At 42.0% G+C, this 15,067-nt stretch overlaps 1 protein-coding gene across 1 annotated transcript in view; it reads left to right on the top strand.

The window, feature by feature from the left end:
• ABCG2 (ATP-binding cassette, sub-family G (WHITE), member 2 (Junior blood group)) overlaps window positions 1–13,940 on the top strand; it is a 19,161-nt gene extending 5,221 nt beyond the window's left edge. Inside the window, exons 4-15 of the mRNA XM_009327482.1 lie at window positions 1,296–1,448; window positions 1,867–2,024; window positions 2,780–2,931; window positions 3,397–3,501; window positions 5,378–5,625; window positions 8,124–8,206; window positions 9,321–9,410; window positions 10,032–10,156; window positions 11,313–11,467; window positions 12,385–12,474; window positions 13,169–13,266; window positions 13,750–13,940. Coding sequence (XP_009325757.1) covers window positions 1,296–1,448; window positions 1,867–2,024; window positions 2,780–2,931; window positions 3,397–3,501; window positions 5,378–5,625; window positions 8,124–8,206; window positions 9,321–9,410; window positions 10,032–10,156; window positions 11,313–11,467; window positions 12,385–12,474; window positions 13,169–13,266; window positions 13,750–13,900 — 1,608 coding nt within the window. The 3' untranslated portion in view covers window positions 13,901–13,940. The remainder of the gene's footprint in view (window positions 1–1,295; window positions 1,449–1,866; window positions 2,025–2,779; window positions 2,932–3,396; window positions 3,502–5,377; window positions 5,626–8,123; window positions 8,207–9,320; window positions 9,411–10,031; window positions 10,157–11,312; window positions 11,468–12,384; window positions 12,475–13,168; window positions 13,267–13,749) is intronic.
• The last annotated feature ends 1,127 nt before the right edge of the window (window positions 13,941–15,067 follow it).

The following is a 15,067-nucleotide window of genomic DNA, read 5'->3' as shown; positions in this document are numbered from 1 at the left end:
AACAGGCTGCCCAGGGAAGTGGTTGAGTCACCATCCCTGGAAGTATTTAAAAGTCGTGTAGATGAGGCGCTTAGGGACATGGTTTAGAGGGCATGGTGGTGTTGGGTTGACGGTTGGACTCGATGATCTTGGAGGTCTCTCCCAACCTTAATGATTCTATGATTCTATGATTCTGACTGCAGTTTTAAGAAGTTGCTGCAGTGTTGCAAGTACCTTGTCTTGATCCAGGAATCAAGGCTGGTGCAGTAGCAACTCTCCACACATCCACCCTCGCTGGGAAAGAGGCTCTGCTTTGTATTTGAGTCCCTTTCCTTAATGCTCTACAGTCAATGGGAGCAGATGCTTTGGATCCCTCCTTGTTCTCTATTTGGGGGAACAGCTGTAGGCTACCAATATGCATGGAGTATTTTCCAAGTATGATGCTTTCTGGTAATATACAGCTTGTACTTCTGCTTGCTCAGGGACAATGTCACTAAGTCCCATTCTGAGAAAACCTTTGTCCTGCCAGGGTGGGCTGGGGAGAAAGACGCGTGAAGGACAAAAGAAGGAAAACCGCATCCCTCTTAATTTCTTTCCCTTCCCCACTACCCGTGTTCAGTTTATCAACACCTGAAGAGGTGCATCTATGTAAAGCCCTTATAAAAGTACAGTCAGCATGTTACAGAAAGGTAGTCTCTCAAAACACATGTAACTCTGAACTTCCTACATTTGACAGATTTCCTTTTGCAAGAGACAAGCAGCTAATATCTAAAAAACCTACCCTCCTTCCTCCTTTGCTGAAACAAGCTCAGAAAAACTTCACCCTACCCCGCATGGACCCAACCTCTTTTTTCCTTCCTTCATTTCTCCCTGCTCTTACCTGTGGTGGGCTGAGGCTGCATTAACAAACGCACAGTGATAGTGACCTGAGCTGTAGCTGCTCCTTAGGTCCCTTTAGCCCTTCAGTATCTCACTCAACATCTCCAAAAAACTGAGTAAGGTAAGAATACCTGAGGGATAGTTTTGAATAAGTTGCTATTTATGCATTTTGATATCATGCATGATAGAGGATGTTCCTATATTGTGTTCCTTTACGAATAAAGGCAAATACAATTATGTGCATGAAGTCAACTCTCTGCTATGACACAGGCATTAAAGATGCACCTTACCACATGTTCTGGCAGTTGCTACTGTCCCTCTGCATGCAAGGACAACATAAAACACAGGTAGCTGCAGTTCTCAGAGGAAAAAATAGAAATTGCTAAGTGACCACCAAGTATCTATGTTTTTGTGTTTTGTTTTTTTTTTTAATGAAGGATGATGTGGTGATGGGAACCCTGACTGTAAGAGAAAATTTGAAGTTCTCAGCAGCACTCCGTCTGCCAAAGTCAGTGAAGGAACAGGAAAAAAATGAACGAGTGAATCAGATCATCAAGGAACTGGGTTTGAGCAAAGTGGCAGATTCCAAGGTAAGGCATGTAAATACGGTGCTTAAATAATGAACAAATATTAAGTGATTTATTTAATTAACCAAATGGCTCAGCATGGCAGATTAAAAGAAAGTAAAATCAAACAGATTACTTCAGTAATACAATAATTATTAACATTTCTGTATGGCAATCTGTACAGACGCCACGCTGATACTGCCATATGCTATTACATTGCGGGGAAGGGGAAAAGTAGCCTGTGGTTGGAGAAAAAGAGAACACCTCAAGTAATACTAATGTTAAGAAACAGCCTATGTGTGAGGTAACATCTACATCTGTACCTGAGAGTAGGGTCAAAATTTCTTACAACTCTTCCCAAATGCTGCCATGTCGGTAGGATGCTGTTCACTCAAGTATTTGTTATCAGGCCAAATGAGACAAGTTTCTTGTTTTGTGGCAGGTTGGCACCCAGTTCACCCGTGGGGTGTCTGGAGGAGAGCGGAAAAGGACCAATATTGGGATGGAGCTCATCACGGATCCTGCCATCTTGTTTTTGGATGAGCCAACTACGGGACTCGATGCCAGCACTGCTAACACTGTCCTACTGCTAATGAAAAGGTGATGGCCTTGGAAACAGCTTCCTGTTTTCACCACTCAACTCTGCTACATTTCAGTTGTATTTTACTTAAATTACAGTTAGAATAAGCAAACAGGGAAATCAGACATGTAATTGTTTACCAGCGAGCCAAGGCTGCAAAGGGGGTAGGAAAAAGGCTGTATGAATTCTCTCACTCCAAAGCAGCTGCTCACAGCAGTACACAAAGTGCCTTGCAAAGCATGTGCATGCCGGGACTGCAGTTTGTCTGTGATAGCTGTCATGGACAGCTTCATTTATTTTCATGTCTGCCTGGGCCAGAAAAGTGACAAAAACGCCTGTTGTACAGTCTGATAAGGTGATCGATTTTAACAGGGACAGTAGTTAGAACACAGCTAACTGCTGCCCTATCACAAAATCTCAGGCCTATCTTTGGGAAAACAAGCACAACACACTCTCTATTTGCAAATTTTATATCATTTTGCATTTACAATAAGCAAAGAGGACTCAAACGCCTCTCTCTAGAGCTTTCTGTTTGCATCAAAATCTTCCCAGGACCTTCCCCTCCAACAACATTCTCAGCAAGAGGAAACTTTCTTTTCTCACACAGACACTACAAATATGACTGAAATATTTTCTTTTTCCTTTCCCCTTCCCTCTATGGCATGCCAGAGTTAAGTTAATCAAACTTAACCAAGACTTAACTGAACTTGCAAATTCTCTTATCTAAATGCTGAATCGACTTGCAAAGCTAACATCTGTCATTCTTCACATTCAGGATGGCAAAACAAGGAAAAACAATAATCTTCTCCATCCACCAGCCTCGGTACTCCATATTCCGACTGTTTGACAACCTGACGCTGCTGGCCGCGGGGAGAGTGCTGTACCACGGGCCTGCTCAGCACGCCATCGAGTACTTCCAATCTATCGGTGAGCACAACTCACAGCAGGGCCAACTGCAGCAACATCTTTAGTTTGCACTAACTTGAATAAAATGCCAATAATGCTTGATCAGAATTGGATATAGTCTGTATTAGCAAGCCCGGGATTTTAACAGGCTAAGCATTTCTCTCAGTGTTTCACCTCTTGACCCATATGTGGGCTTGGATAATAGGGCTGACCTCTAATCAACTGTTCCTGGGCACATCTTAATTAGACAAAGCCCAGGCTAGGGTTGAGAAGGGCACATTGCCAGCTGTCACCTTGCTTTCACTGATAGAGCTGTCCGGCCGTGCTGTTCATCTCTTGGGTAAGCACGGACCTTTTGAAGCCTGCAATGCTTATGGTGCAGGCTGCTCAACAGGCACAATGGTGTGGCTGTGTTCATGACGGCCATGCATAGCCTTCTGCCAGTCACACAACCACCACTTAGGGCTTGTAATGCTGTCACCGCAGGCTATGAGTGTGAGCCATACAACAACCCTGCCGACTTTTTCCTGGACATCATTAATGGAGACTCCACTGCAGTGGCAATGAGCGAGACCAATGAAACTAACACAGGTATGAAAACCAGAGCTGAGTGAAATTGTAACAACATGTATTTTGCCAGAAGGTGTCCAGCAAAACACTGAAGAATCACTTACAGGCGTCAAACAACCAATAACCGTGTTGTACAAGCATACGGTTATTTGTATGCATGAGAATATTACGTACTGCTGATCCATGTTGCTTTAAAGGAAAAAAAACCCTACACCATTCCTAAATCCTTTTTGTTATACACGGAAAATAATTAGCACAACCTGAAATAAGTACCAAATTCACATACAGCCCTACTATATAAAATATTCCTGTCTATGCAAGAATAGTTTGCCTCTCATAAATATTTAGTAATTTATCATTGCTATCCATTTCTTCATAAACTGACCTGTATACTTTAGTGTCACACTCAAATTACGAGATGTTAAAGGTGAAAGAATATTTTCCTGTGTTGAAGTTATAATGTCTGGGAATAAAAAAACCTGTTTTGTTACCTCTCAACACAGAGAGCGAGCTTCTTTGATCTTCGAGGCAAACCAACTGAAGTCCTGCAGAAGCAGAGACCATAAATCAGGACAATTGTTCCAGTTAGGGACATAATTTGATGCAGTTATGCTTTGTATTTTTTACCTGATGGAATGGTTTATCTGTTACGAAATTACTGTTTTCCTTCCTCTGAGTAGGCTGGGAAGAGGGGGTAGAGATAGGGGACCAGTGTTCTCCTGATGATTCCCTGAAGTTGTGGTAAGGCAGAAATTATCCCCAAACTAACAAATCAAATCTCACCTACATTCAGTAGCATGCTTCTTCATCCTGTCTGTTGCCACTCGTTAATAGCACACTCTCTCTTCACATGAATGAAAAGGGAAATGAAATAATGAATATGCTATGTGCCCAAACACACAAAACATTGTCGTTTTGTTGGGGAGGTTTAGATTGGACATGAGGAAAAATTTCTTCACTGAAAGAGTGGTTAAACATTGGAACAGGCTGCCCAGGGAAGTGGTTGAGTCACCATCCCTGGAAGTATTTAAAAGACGGGTAGATGAGGCGCTTAGGGACATGGTTTAGTGGGCATGGTGGTGTTGGGTTGACGGTTGGACTCGATGATCTTAGAGGTCTTTTCCAACCTTAATGATTCTATGATTCTTAGTCATATGATTTAGTTTTAGGTAGTCCTGCGAGGAGCAGGGAGTTGGACTTGATGATCCTTATGGGTCCCTTCCAACTCGAGATATTCTATGATACTATTCTATGATACTATGATATCTTTACCAAAGAAGCAACCAGCGTTTTACAAAAATGCTGACTGTGTTCAGGGTCTGACTAACATTATAGCTGGCAACACACGTTGTTATTTGTCATTGGAAAAGCACACACTGGACTAGAGTTGAGAAAAAAAGGAGCTCCAGCTGAAATCTCTTTATGACAGACTCAAAAGTTTGACTGAAGTAGACACATGCAGGATTACCTGGATCTAAAAGTCTGGGAGGTCTAGGATAATCTCATCAGATCTGCGAAACAGATCACTTACAGAAACCTGGGGGGGGGACAGAAACCTGGGGGGGGGGGGAATCACTTTTTGATTAAAAGTCAGATTGCTGCCAGTTTGAAACTTCATTGGCAGACACGGGTTTACCTAGTCAGTCTGCTGTGAAGCCGCTGCCTGTGGGACAGGTTGCACAGACACACACAGAGGTTTGGTCTTACTTAGACCAACTCTTCTGAATTGCATGCCATGAGACCGAGTGCAATGAATCACTGGAACTAAATGTGCATATTAATTCTTCTGGTTCGTTAGGAACTCTCCCACCCCAGCATAACTCTCCTGGCTTAACTCCTAAACAATCTTTCCATCCCTTACAGAAACGATCTTATTTCCTTTTAATCTTTTCAGCAGAGAGCACCGAAGAATGCACTGAATATGATAAAACCTTGGCTGAGAAGTTAGCAGAAAAATACTCCAACTCTACCTACTACCAAGAAACAAAAGCAGTATTAGAAAATATTTCTTTGGGAAATAAAAAGAAAACAAAAGCAGTTTTCCGACAAATCACGTATGCCAATTCCTTCCTTCATCAGCTGAAATGGGTGTCCAAGCGCACATTTAAAAATCTGGTAGGAAACCCTCAAGCTTCTGTAGCTCAGGTAACGCTATTTCTATCTATCCTTTTGTGGTATACGTTGAATTTATTCCACTCCTGTATTAGATAAGTCATTGGGATGGTTTTGCCTCTTGATATTTTGACTGCAGTAAGCATCTGAAAAAAGAGTGTTCAAGGTCTGGAAATCTGATTCACTAGAAGGTGTCCTGAATGCTCCCAAATAAGCAGCATAAGGGACTGTCAGTAATTAATTTTGGACTACTCAAAGACTTTGGGAGGTGAGATCTTTTCCAGCAGGGTATTCTGCTGCTCCCGGCCAGGAGCAGATTATCTCCCAAGTAGTTTCACACATTTGCTCCAGAACATTCTTCCACTCTAATTGTCCAGGCTTGGCACTGTGGGGTTTGGCCTCAAATCTTCTCCCCTGCCAGGAAAAGTTAACAGACTGCACTTGCATACTTAATTAAACTTCAGCACATAATGAAGTGCTGGCAGTTGGCTCAAGTGTAAAAATATTTTCACAGTCTCGTAATGTGTGTGTTGTTTGGTCAATTGACTGTTCATAATGGTGATGACGTCTTCTGAAGAAGATATGATGAAGACCACAATAGGGTCTAACATCTGCCATGGAAGATGAGCATGCTCTACGTGACTGGCCCTGTTAGTGCTGCTTTTTCAGAAGAATCAACACCAAAAGTGTTGATTTCTTCAAAGCTGCACATTGCCTTCAAAAATAAAGAATGCCTGGCTGACCTCTGCAGAATGACTAATCCTCAGGAATCCCCTAATTCATGAGCCAAACTCTGCAGTCCCAGCACCAGCAAAACTCCCACTGCAATTCTCACCAATTCTAGAGGAGCCAATAGAAAAATTGTTCCCAAGCCAGGGGTATAAATTATCTTCATCATGGTTTATATAATGAGTGAACAAACGGCCAGTGTGGAGGGGAAATGAGTCCAGAATCCCTGAGGTTAAAAGGCTTTGAGCATGTGTGTGTGTCTGTATGTTGATACTATGGAGATCCTTAATAATTGCTTTGTAAAAGCTTGACCTTGTGACAAGAATTAGACTCTCAAGGATCTCGTAATACCCCAAGGTTAATGGTCCTGACTTGTTTCTCACAATCTTTTCTATCTCCCCACCCTCATTAGGGATGGATTTTACAAGCATTCTTTTAGGGGTACATGGTTCGTTAAGCCTTTTTTCATTAATCTGCTCCAAATTGGTCTTGATATGATCCCTGCTTTCCACTGCAATGGGCTTAGGAGCTGAATTATCCCTGACATTTGCTCCTTTCGGCAGGATCTTAGCAATAGGGTACCATGGATCAAGGGGTTTATAGTGTTAAGACTCATGCATTGTTCACACTTAAAAATGACAGAACTGCCTGATACCATCAGTTTTGCTGAGATTTTTGTCATTTGCATTTAGCATTAAAAAAGTGTGATGTACGCACTTCAGCCTTTTAAATTATATCTTTGAGGCAGCTGGTATCTTTGCTATTTAAATTGTGTTACAGACTGCAAATATCACTACACCTATAGCCCGATCGTAGTATCTTGCTCATGTTAAAAACAATCCCATGAATAATATGAGTGATAGAGCCCAGCAATTACACACTGTGGAGCATGAAAATAAACTGTCATCCCCAAGCCAGCAGTCAGGAAAGGCTGCTTTCGGTTACTGGTTGCCAAGCTCGAAGTAGCATTGAGATGGCTCCAGAGAAACCCCAGCAGAAGAACTGCACTGAAGAGCTGTGGTCAGCCCTAGAGCTGAAGTTACCCTTGTCACTGACAGCAGATGGGGAGTCACTGACTGTCCCAAGGAGGATGAATGGTGGAGAGTATTCGTAGGGAGAAAGGAGTGATGTTGCAATACATCACCAATTAACCAATAATACAACATAACCAATTAATCACAACAACCAAGAATGGCTGAATCACTGGTGGGGGAAAGGAGCTTGACTGAGGTTCACATGGTGCTGGGGTTCCTCTGGGGAAAAACATTATTCCCTCTTTCTAACCTGCCGCACCAAGCCCCTGCTACTGTCCTTCTCCCATCGCTGGTGCTAGCACCCTTCCGGCACTCCCAGAGCAGTTCCCTCAGGCCATAGATCTGGCCCAGCACGAGGTCAAGGAAAAGCTATGATACTGCTGCAGGTATGTGCCTCCTGCTGGCACCACCACAGAAGAGTGAGAAGCAGCTGAAGCTCCTGTACTGTCCCTCCTTTCTAGCCGTCCCAGTGCCTCGCCCGCGTGAGGGAGCAGTGTCTGGCCACCGCCGAGGGCAGGTGGCACTGGGGAGCTGCTGTGTCTCACAGACACCTCTCGAAGGATTCTGTGGCGCAAGACTCAAAGTACTGCTGTACTGCAGGTTGCTAACCGCCCCATAGACTCCCTTCCCAGCTTGGATAGCTCTTCTCCTTTCTGAAAACACTTCCTGTCAATCTACACTCACCCGCTACATATTTCAAAAAAACTACTGAAGCTTTGAAAGCAATGAGAATAATACTTTTCCTCTTCTTTTCTTTTTTATATTTAGCTGTGTGTTACGGCTTTCCTGGGACTGGTTGTAGGTGCCATTTTCTTTGGACTTAAAGAGGACTCCACTGGACTACAGAACAGGTTAGTCAGTTTAGGCAATGGATATCCAAAAATTTGATAAAGCTCTCTCATCATTGTGATAGAATAACGAACAGCTTGGAGGCTGAGAAGGAACCTGCAAGCTCTTTATGAAATATATCTACCTCTTTAAAGCAAATGCTTCCCTTCACATCAGTAGGTAAGGCCAAGCCTACGTTAGTGACTTCAAAGTGAGCAAGTTCTGAGAGGGGGATGCAGTTCTGCCCTGCCATGCTGTAACCTGGACAAGCAGTCTGAATGAAGCGAGTAACGCTACTTCTCTAGGATGACATTTTTCAGTTCCAGTCAGGTTGCTGAAAATGCTGAACAGCAGACATCATATTAAAAAGGCTTAATTCAGCATGGCAGCATTTTAACTTATTTTCTGCAAAGATTTCCCCAAGATAACAAGATTAAAGATTAAAATATACAGACTTGGCTACATAAACCTGGGTAACTAAAGCTTTGATATTACAACTGCTTCTATATACACACTTGAGTTTACCAGCAATAAGTCAGAAGGTGCATCTAAAGCTAGATTTTAAAAATATTCTGGTCTATGTATCATTTTGACAGCTGTATGTACATGACCTGACAAATGGGTTTGCAACTAAGAAAGCTCTGGGTTCTTAGTCTTGAAACACTTCACAGCATTTACTTAAAAATGGCGCAGTTTTAAATTGGATATGAAAGTGTGAAAGCAAAGCCTTAAATTTTAGTGGAAAAGGTGAAAACAACTTCTCACATTGCTTATTCAGTTCCTCGCAGTTTGCATCAGACAAATGCCTCACAGACTGAGAATTTTTAATGTGTCAGGAAATTCCATTAAAAAAAAAAAAAGGGAAATCAGTTCATTTTCTATCCCTCGACTGCATCAGAGGACATACTATCCTCACACGCAAATAACAAATACTGCCTGTACCACCCGTCTACTTCAGGCTTGTTAAAGACTTGTAGCCAAGCCTTTTCCTGTGGAATTCGGCATGGGAGGTCACATACTGCCGAGCTCCAGGCACTACGGTAAATCCAAACCCAGGTTGGATTTACGTATGCCGTAGTGGAAACACTACATTTACATGACATTTTTAATAACAGCTTGCTGTTTTGCTTTTTGCAGAGTGGGTGCAATGTTCTTTCTGACCACCAACCAGTGTTTCAGCAGCGTCTCAGCTATTGAACTTTTTATTGTAGAAAAAAAGACATTTACGTAAGTAAAACATACAAAAAAGTTATCAGGGACTACTGTTAGAGAGTTTGGTTTTTTTCCCTGCTGTAGCTAATTGTCATTTAAGTACACCTAGTGCAGAGTTTTCAAATTATTTCACTGTTAGTGCTCATTGCAAATGTACTCTTTTAGCCTGTTAGTGAGTTGTCTGCAAATCCCCAAAACGGTACCTATGATTGCAAATGGCTCAGAGTTTAAAATTATTAACATATGTAGGAAAAAAAACCCTGAATACTCAATTTAGGTATTGATAAATAAGTTTGTGACTTGCTAGTGAGGACAGCAAATATTATCTAACTGGATTCTTTAAAGCTATGCAAGTTACACTGTACAGAAAAGGAAAATTATTTAAGCTTTACCCTTTCTGTTTTGATGACACGACACATACATTTACTGAAAATTATGTGCACAAGTATCCATATTCATTTGCACATGAAAATGCCACCATTACTACAGTGTGTGGACATTTGCATTACAGCCCAACCATGAAAAAACTCCTTTTTTCCAGTTTGAGCTAGAATTCATTTGTCTCCAAGTAAAAATAATCTTACTGGTTTTTAGTGGTTAAATTTGTAGTATGCTGTATTTATCTCTGTGTTCCAGACATGAATATATCAGTGGGTACTACAGAACATCTGCATATTTCATCTCAAAGCTAATGGCTGATTTAATACCCATGAGGACTATACCAAGCATCATCTTCACCTGTATAATTTACTTCATGTTAGGCAAGTATGGTCTCCTGCAGTCCCATTACAACCCCCTCAATAAAGGGGGCACAAATCAACAAGGCACCCGCATTTAATGTATGTGCGTGTATACATGTATATTTATATAGGCTAAAACACTACATTGGCATGGCAGTGGTTACTGTGCTTGCTTTTAGCATACCATGCTGTTTACAGAAAAGACACACTTTCAAAGATTTAAGCGTTCATGTCAGAATCTGTGACATGTCTCATCTCCACTGTCCTTAGAAGGAAGCGTGCCATAACCATTACTACATAGGTTTGGTTTATTCCTTTTCATTTATGGTTATCTTAGCTTCCAGTGACTTTTACAAGACACTTTTTCCATCCTTGCAAGAACACCTATCAAAGAAAAAGTTTTAAGAACTTAATATTGTGTGAATTAATATCAGCTTGTCCTTTTTGGTGAAATGCCATCTGGTTGATGAGCAGACTTTGAAAATTGCTGGCACCAACTTTTGCAACCCTAGAAGACCTTCAAATGTCATCTTCAAAATATGTCCCAAGCAGACCATTTTCTTAGAGTAAGGTTTCAGATCACGACATCCTTTTGGGATGTCCCAAAAGCTTGAAAGTGCAAGCAAAATTTAAAAATAATCACAGTTCGCTTTGGTCTGAGTTTTTTTCCCCAAGGAATAGGAAACAAGGCTGCATCAGCAAGTGGCTCTCAGACTGCGAAACTGGAGTGAGATAGATCTTGCTACCAAATCCATAGCCGTCCAAAGGCCACTAGGTCCATTAGGAGAGCTCTGATGGAAACAAGTGAAATGCTGTACAACTGCTGCTCATGGAAGTGCACTAGAAACTTCTCCTTTGATAAACAACTTGAAGCCACAGTGACGCCTTCACCTTGGACTGTGTGGAGTACAGTACTGTAACTTCTACCCATTCTGCTACCTCCAGTGTTACTGCAGTTACCGGCATACTACTTATTCATCTTGTCCTCCGTTGACAGGGCATACACATATGGGCTGTCACAAGCCCCACCGCAGTCTTGGGTCTCAGTGATGTAGCCTATGCTGTCAGACAAAATGTATTCCGTAGGCAGGATACACTACATGTCAGGATAGTGTTCAGGTTATGGCAGAGCTTGTGGCAGGATCATACTGAAACCCTTCTTGTTCTGATCTTTAAGGTTTGAAACCAACAGTAGAAGCCTTCTTTACAATGATGTTTACCCTTATGATGGTGTCCTACACAGCCACTTCTATGGCACTAGCCATTGCAGCAGGACAGAGTGTGGTCGCTGTAGCAAACCTGCTCATGACTATCACATTTGTTTTTATGATTGTGAGTAGCATTATTCAGTTTTCTAGACTGCATCCTGAAATCCTAGAAATGCCGAAATCTAGAAATCCTACCAGCACAGAGTTCAGCCGAATTCTGCAAAAAGACTGCGGGGTTGAGTGTGTCAAATATCCTGATTTGTCTGATTTGAATATTCTGATATTGTGGGGTCGAATATTCTGATTTGTCCTTTTAACTAACAAGAACCAGGGGGCTGGGGGGCCGGGTGTGAGTGGGAGGTAGAGTGGTTCCTCTGCCCTCTTCTCTATGGCTCTGGCAGCCAGCGTACTGCCTGGAAAGTAGAAGAGTGGCCTAGAGCTGCATTTCATTCACTCTCCTTTAGCTTTGCCAAAGACAAATTTGGCTGGTGAGAACATGACCCGCAGCCTCCTGCTCTCTGAGACCACTACCGTAGTTGCCCTCCTCAGCTGCAGAGCCAACCATCAGGCATGTTAGAACCAGACAACACACAAACAGCTACAGTTAGAAGACAGGCACCATAAACAATGAGGCAGTGCTGAACCAACAGCCAAAAACCACGTTGCCTCAGACTCAGGGCACACAAGCAAAACCGAGTGCACACCTCCAGCAGCTCCACACACCCGAGTAACAGCAGACAGTTCATGTGAACCCATGTGGGACCCACAGATAGGAAGCATCTGGGTTTAATGCACGGGTGAAAGCATTCCCCATTACTCATTTCAGGAGAAGGACCACATGGGGTTATGGCCCAAAGCTGGGTAACAGAAACGATTCCTTCCCTCTCCCCTGTTCTTCCACTAAAAGAGTTTCTTCCTCTAGAAATGCCTTCCCACTTGTTCTTAATCTGAAGAAGCAGAGTCAAGAGCTAGAGAAGAACACATGGTAACAGCATGTAATTTGTAATTTGTTTTGTTGTTTTTGTTGGGGCTTTTTTGTAGATTTTCTCTGGGTTGCTGGTCAATCTCACAAGCATCATGTCCTGGCTCTCCTGGCTCAAATACTTTAGCATCCCTCGATACGGAATGACAGTAAGTGCTGTATTTTCCTGTGTACAGACTTGGAAAAGATTTGCTAGAAAGGAATGTCTTCACTCATGATAAAGAAAACTCCAAACTTTATGGGCTAATGAGCAAAAGGTAAGCTAATTAAATACAGCAACCTCAGAATGTAGTGCAGCATCTTGAAACAAGAAAGGCTTCTCATCAACCAGCACCCACTGCTGTTTAGAAGAGCTCATTTCTGTAACTTGGAAACACCTCATGTGAGAGAGACACTAAACAACTACATCCAATGGAATGCAGTTGGACGAAAACGATACAGAGTAAAGAACAATGTTATCCCTAAAAAACAATTCTTCATTTTTACATCAATCAAACAAAAACTTGTCAAGCTAAAACTTTTCTCCTAATTTTTGATAATTTAAGCCAGGGTGATGTTTCGCAGGGAAATTTGGGCTTTAATATGCCTGTGCAGAAATAGTCTAGCCTGGGGGAGGTGTTAAAGGCTGGTGACGCACATGCATTACAGGGTGTGGACTGCATACATTCCTCTCTTAAAAGAAAAAGAACCGTGCTGCTCGGTTAAAAAATGGGGATTTGGCCAACATAATAAATAGTGATACCATCACGTTTTTAGAACAGATTTGAATTATATCTCATCTTGTTAATGTATCATTCCTTTACCTACTAATTTCTGTTGTCATTGTTTCTTTTATTTTAAAAGGCTTTACAGATCAATGAATTGACTGGTCTGAACTTTTGCAGCAGCAGCAACATCACAGATTTAATCAGCAACAGTATCTATCAACAGATAAGCCAGCCGTAAGTATTTTGGTACATTAAAATGAATTCCACCACCAGTAACTTACAAAGTCCTAGACCATTAGTCTGTTTGAGATACTCACTGATGACCAGCAGAATCTGTGAGTTTTTATATGGAAAATGAAGTTTTGACTGGGTTTTTGCATTCTGTCTGCAAAGAACATTTTCCTTATTGTCATATTTAGTATTTGTAACACTAGAAATATCTGGCATTATGCTTCTCACTTTCCTTTAAGCTGCGTTTACTGAAACACATACATACACGCTACAATTATACAGCCTCACAAAATCCATTTCAGCTTCCTCCAGGAAACTGATTGTAGCTGTGAGAAAAACAAATTTACAGATAGAAAAAAAAATAGTAACACATAGCTGGCGTTTGCCTGGCCTACTGTAGACAGGAAATCACACTACAACTTCCAGGGGTCTTCCTAGATACTTCAAACCAACTAAGTTTATAAATGTGTGTGTATTTACCCGTAGGTGGTGTACCGGAGATGAATATCTGAAAAATCAAGGCATTGATGTGAGTAGCTGGGGCCTGTGGCAGAACCACCTGGCTCTTGCCTGCATGACAGTAATATTCCTTATCATTGCATACCTGAAACTGCACTTCATGAAGAAGTTCTCTTAAAACCAGAATGAAAAATGCAATTCCCAATGTTCAGTAGTTTGATAAACTGACTGTGCAACTGATTCTTTGAGACCTTCCTTTGTACTTTTGTTTGATTACACAAGTCAGCAATGTGAATGCCATCCTTGTATATTACTTAGTATTAATGTACTTTGCTGAAATGTCTAGCATGCTTCAGTTCTCTTTGCCACAAAAAGTACTTCAAGAGACTATTCAGTCTTTCTGTATGTTCTAGCTATGAATTTGTTAAACAATGAAACTAGTATTTAATGGCTTAACCTGAAAAAAAAAAATGGTTCCATACGTTAATTAGCACCTACATTCACTGGCAAGTAATTCAGTCCAAAGTGATGCTTATCAGGACACCAATGCAGTCTCAACTGCTAATGTGGTCACAGTCCACATGAGACAGCGACAAAGCCATCCTCTCCATCCCAGTGCACGTCTCATGCCCTTTTCTGTTTGGGAATCGTTACTGCTCTAGAGCGTACTTGATTGATGCCATCAAGTTTCTTCTTACCAAGCGTGAGTGGCAGAAACACTATTTTTTAAATAAAGGTGACTGTGTACTTTCTTACTCTGCCAGTCTGCATAATCCTTGTACTGAAATTTGCATTTTCTCTGCATAACTGCAAGTCATCTTCACTGTCCTGTTATTGCTGCTATCGTGAGTTCTTAGTCTTCTTTATGGCGACCAGTTTCAAGTGTACAGCTATTCAGGATGCTACCACGTTTGTAAGAGTCCGTAGGTTGCAGTAATCCTTTCCTGGCCGGCCAGCTTTTCCCCTGGCCGTACACAGCAATGGTAGCTCGTCTCCTTCCACTTGGTACAGATGCAGCAGCACTTGCAACAAGGATCTCTGCCCTTATCACTCCCCATTATTATTTCATGCAATAAAATTTTCTCTTTTTGAAAGACCCATTGCTTAATTTTGGCTGTGGTGTACGGACTCCTCACCAGTCATCCCTCCTCTTGCGTTTATTTAGGAGGTGCACGTGCGGTACAGTAACGTTATGGGGGAACACTTGCCTAGCTGTACTGCTTCACCAATGTACCTGCCATCTGCCAGGAAAAATCCACACGCACGGCTTATCCTCTACGTTGTAGCTGACGCGGCTTTCTCCTCGTACGCAGCCTGTGCGTTGCAGTAAAACGACACCAGCGGC

This window comes from Pygoscelis adeliae, unplaced genomic scaffold (genome assembly GCF_000699105.1).
Source record: "Pygoscelis adeliae isolate BGI_AS28 unplaced genomic scaffold, ASM69910v1 Scaffold157, whole genome shotgun sequence".
Taxonomy (NCBI): domain Eukaryota; kingdom Metazoa; phylum Chordata; class Aves; order Sphenisciformes; family Spheniscidae; genus Pygoscelis; species Pygoscelis adeliae.
The sequence above is the reverse complement of the archived record's forward strand: the minus strand, read 5'-3'. Positions and strand labels throughout refer to the sequence as shown.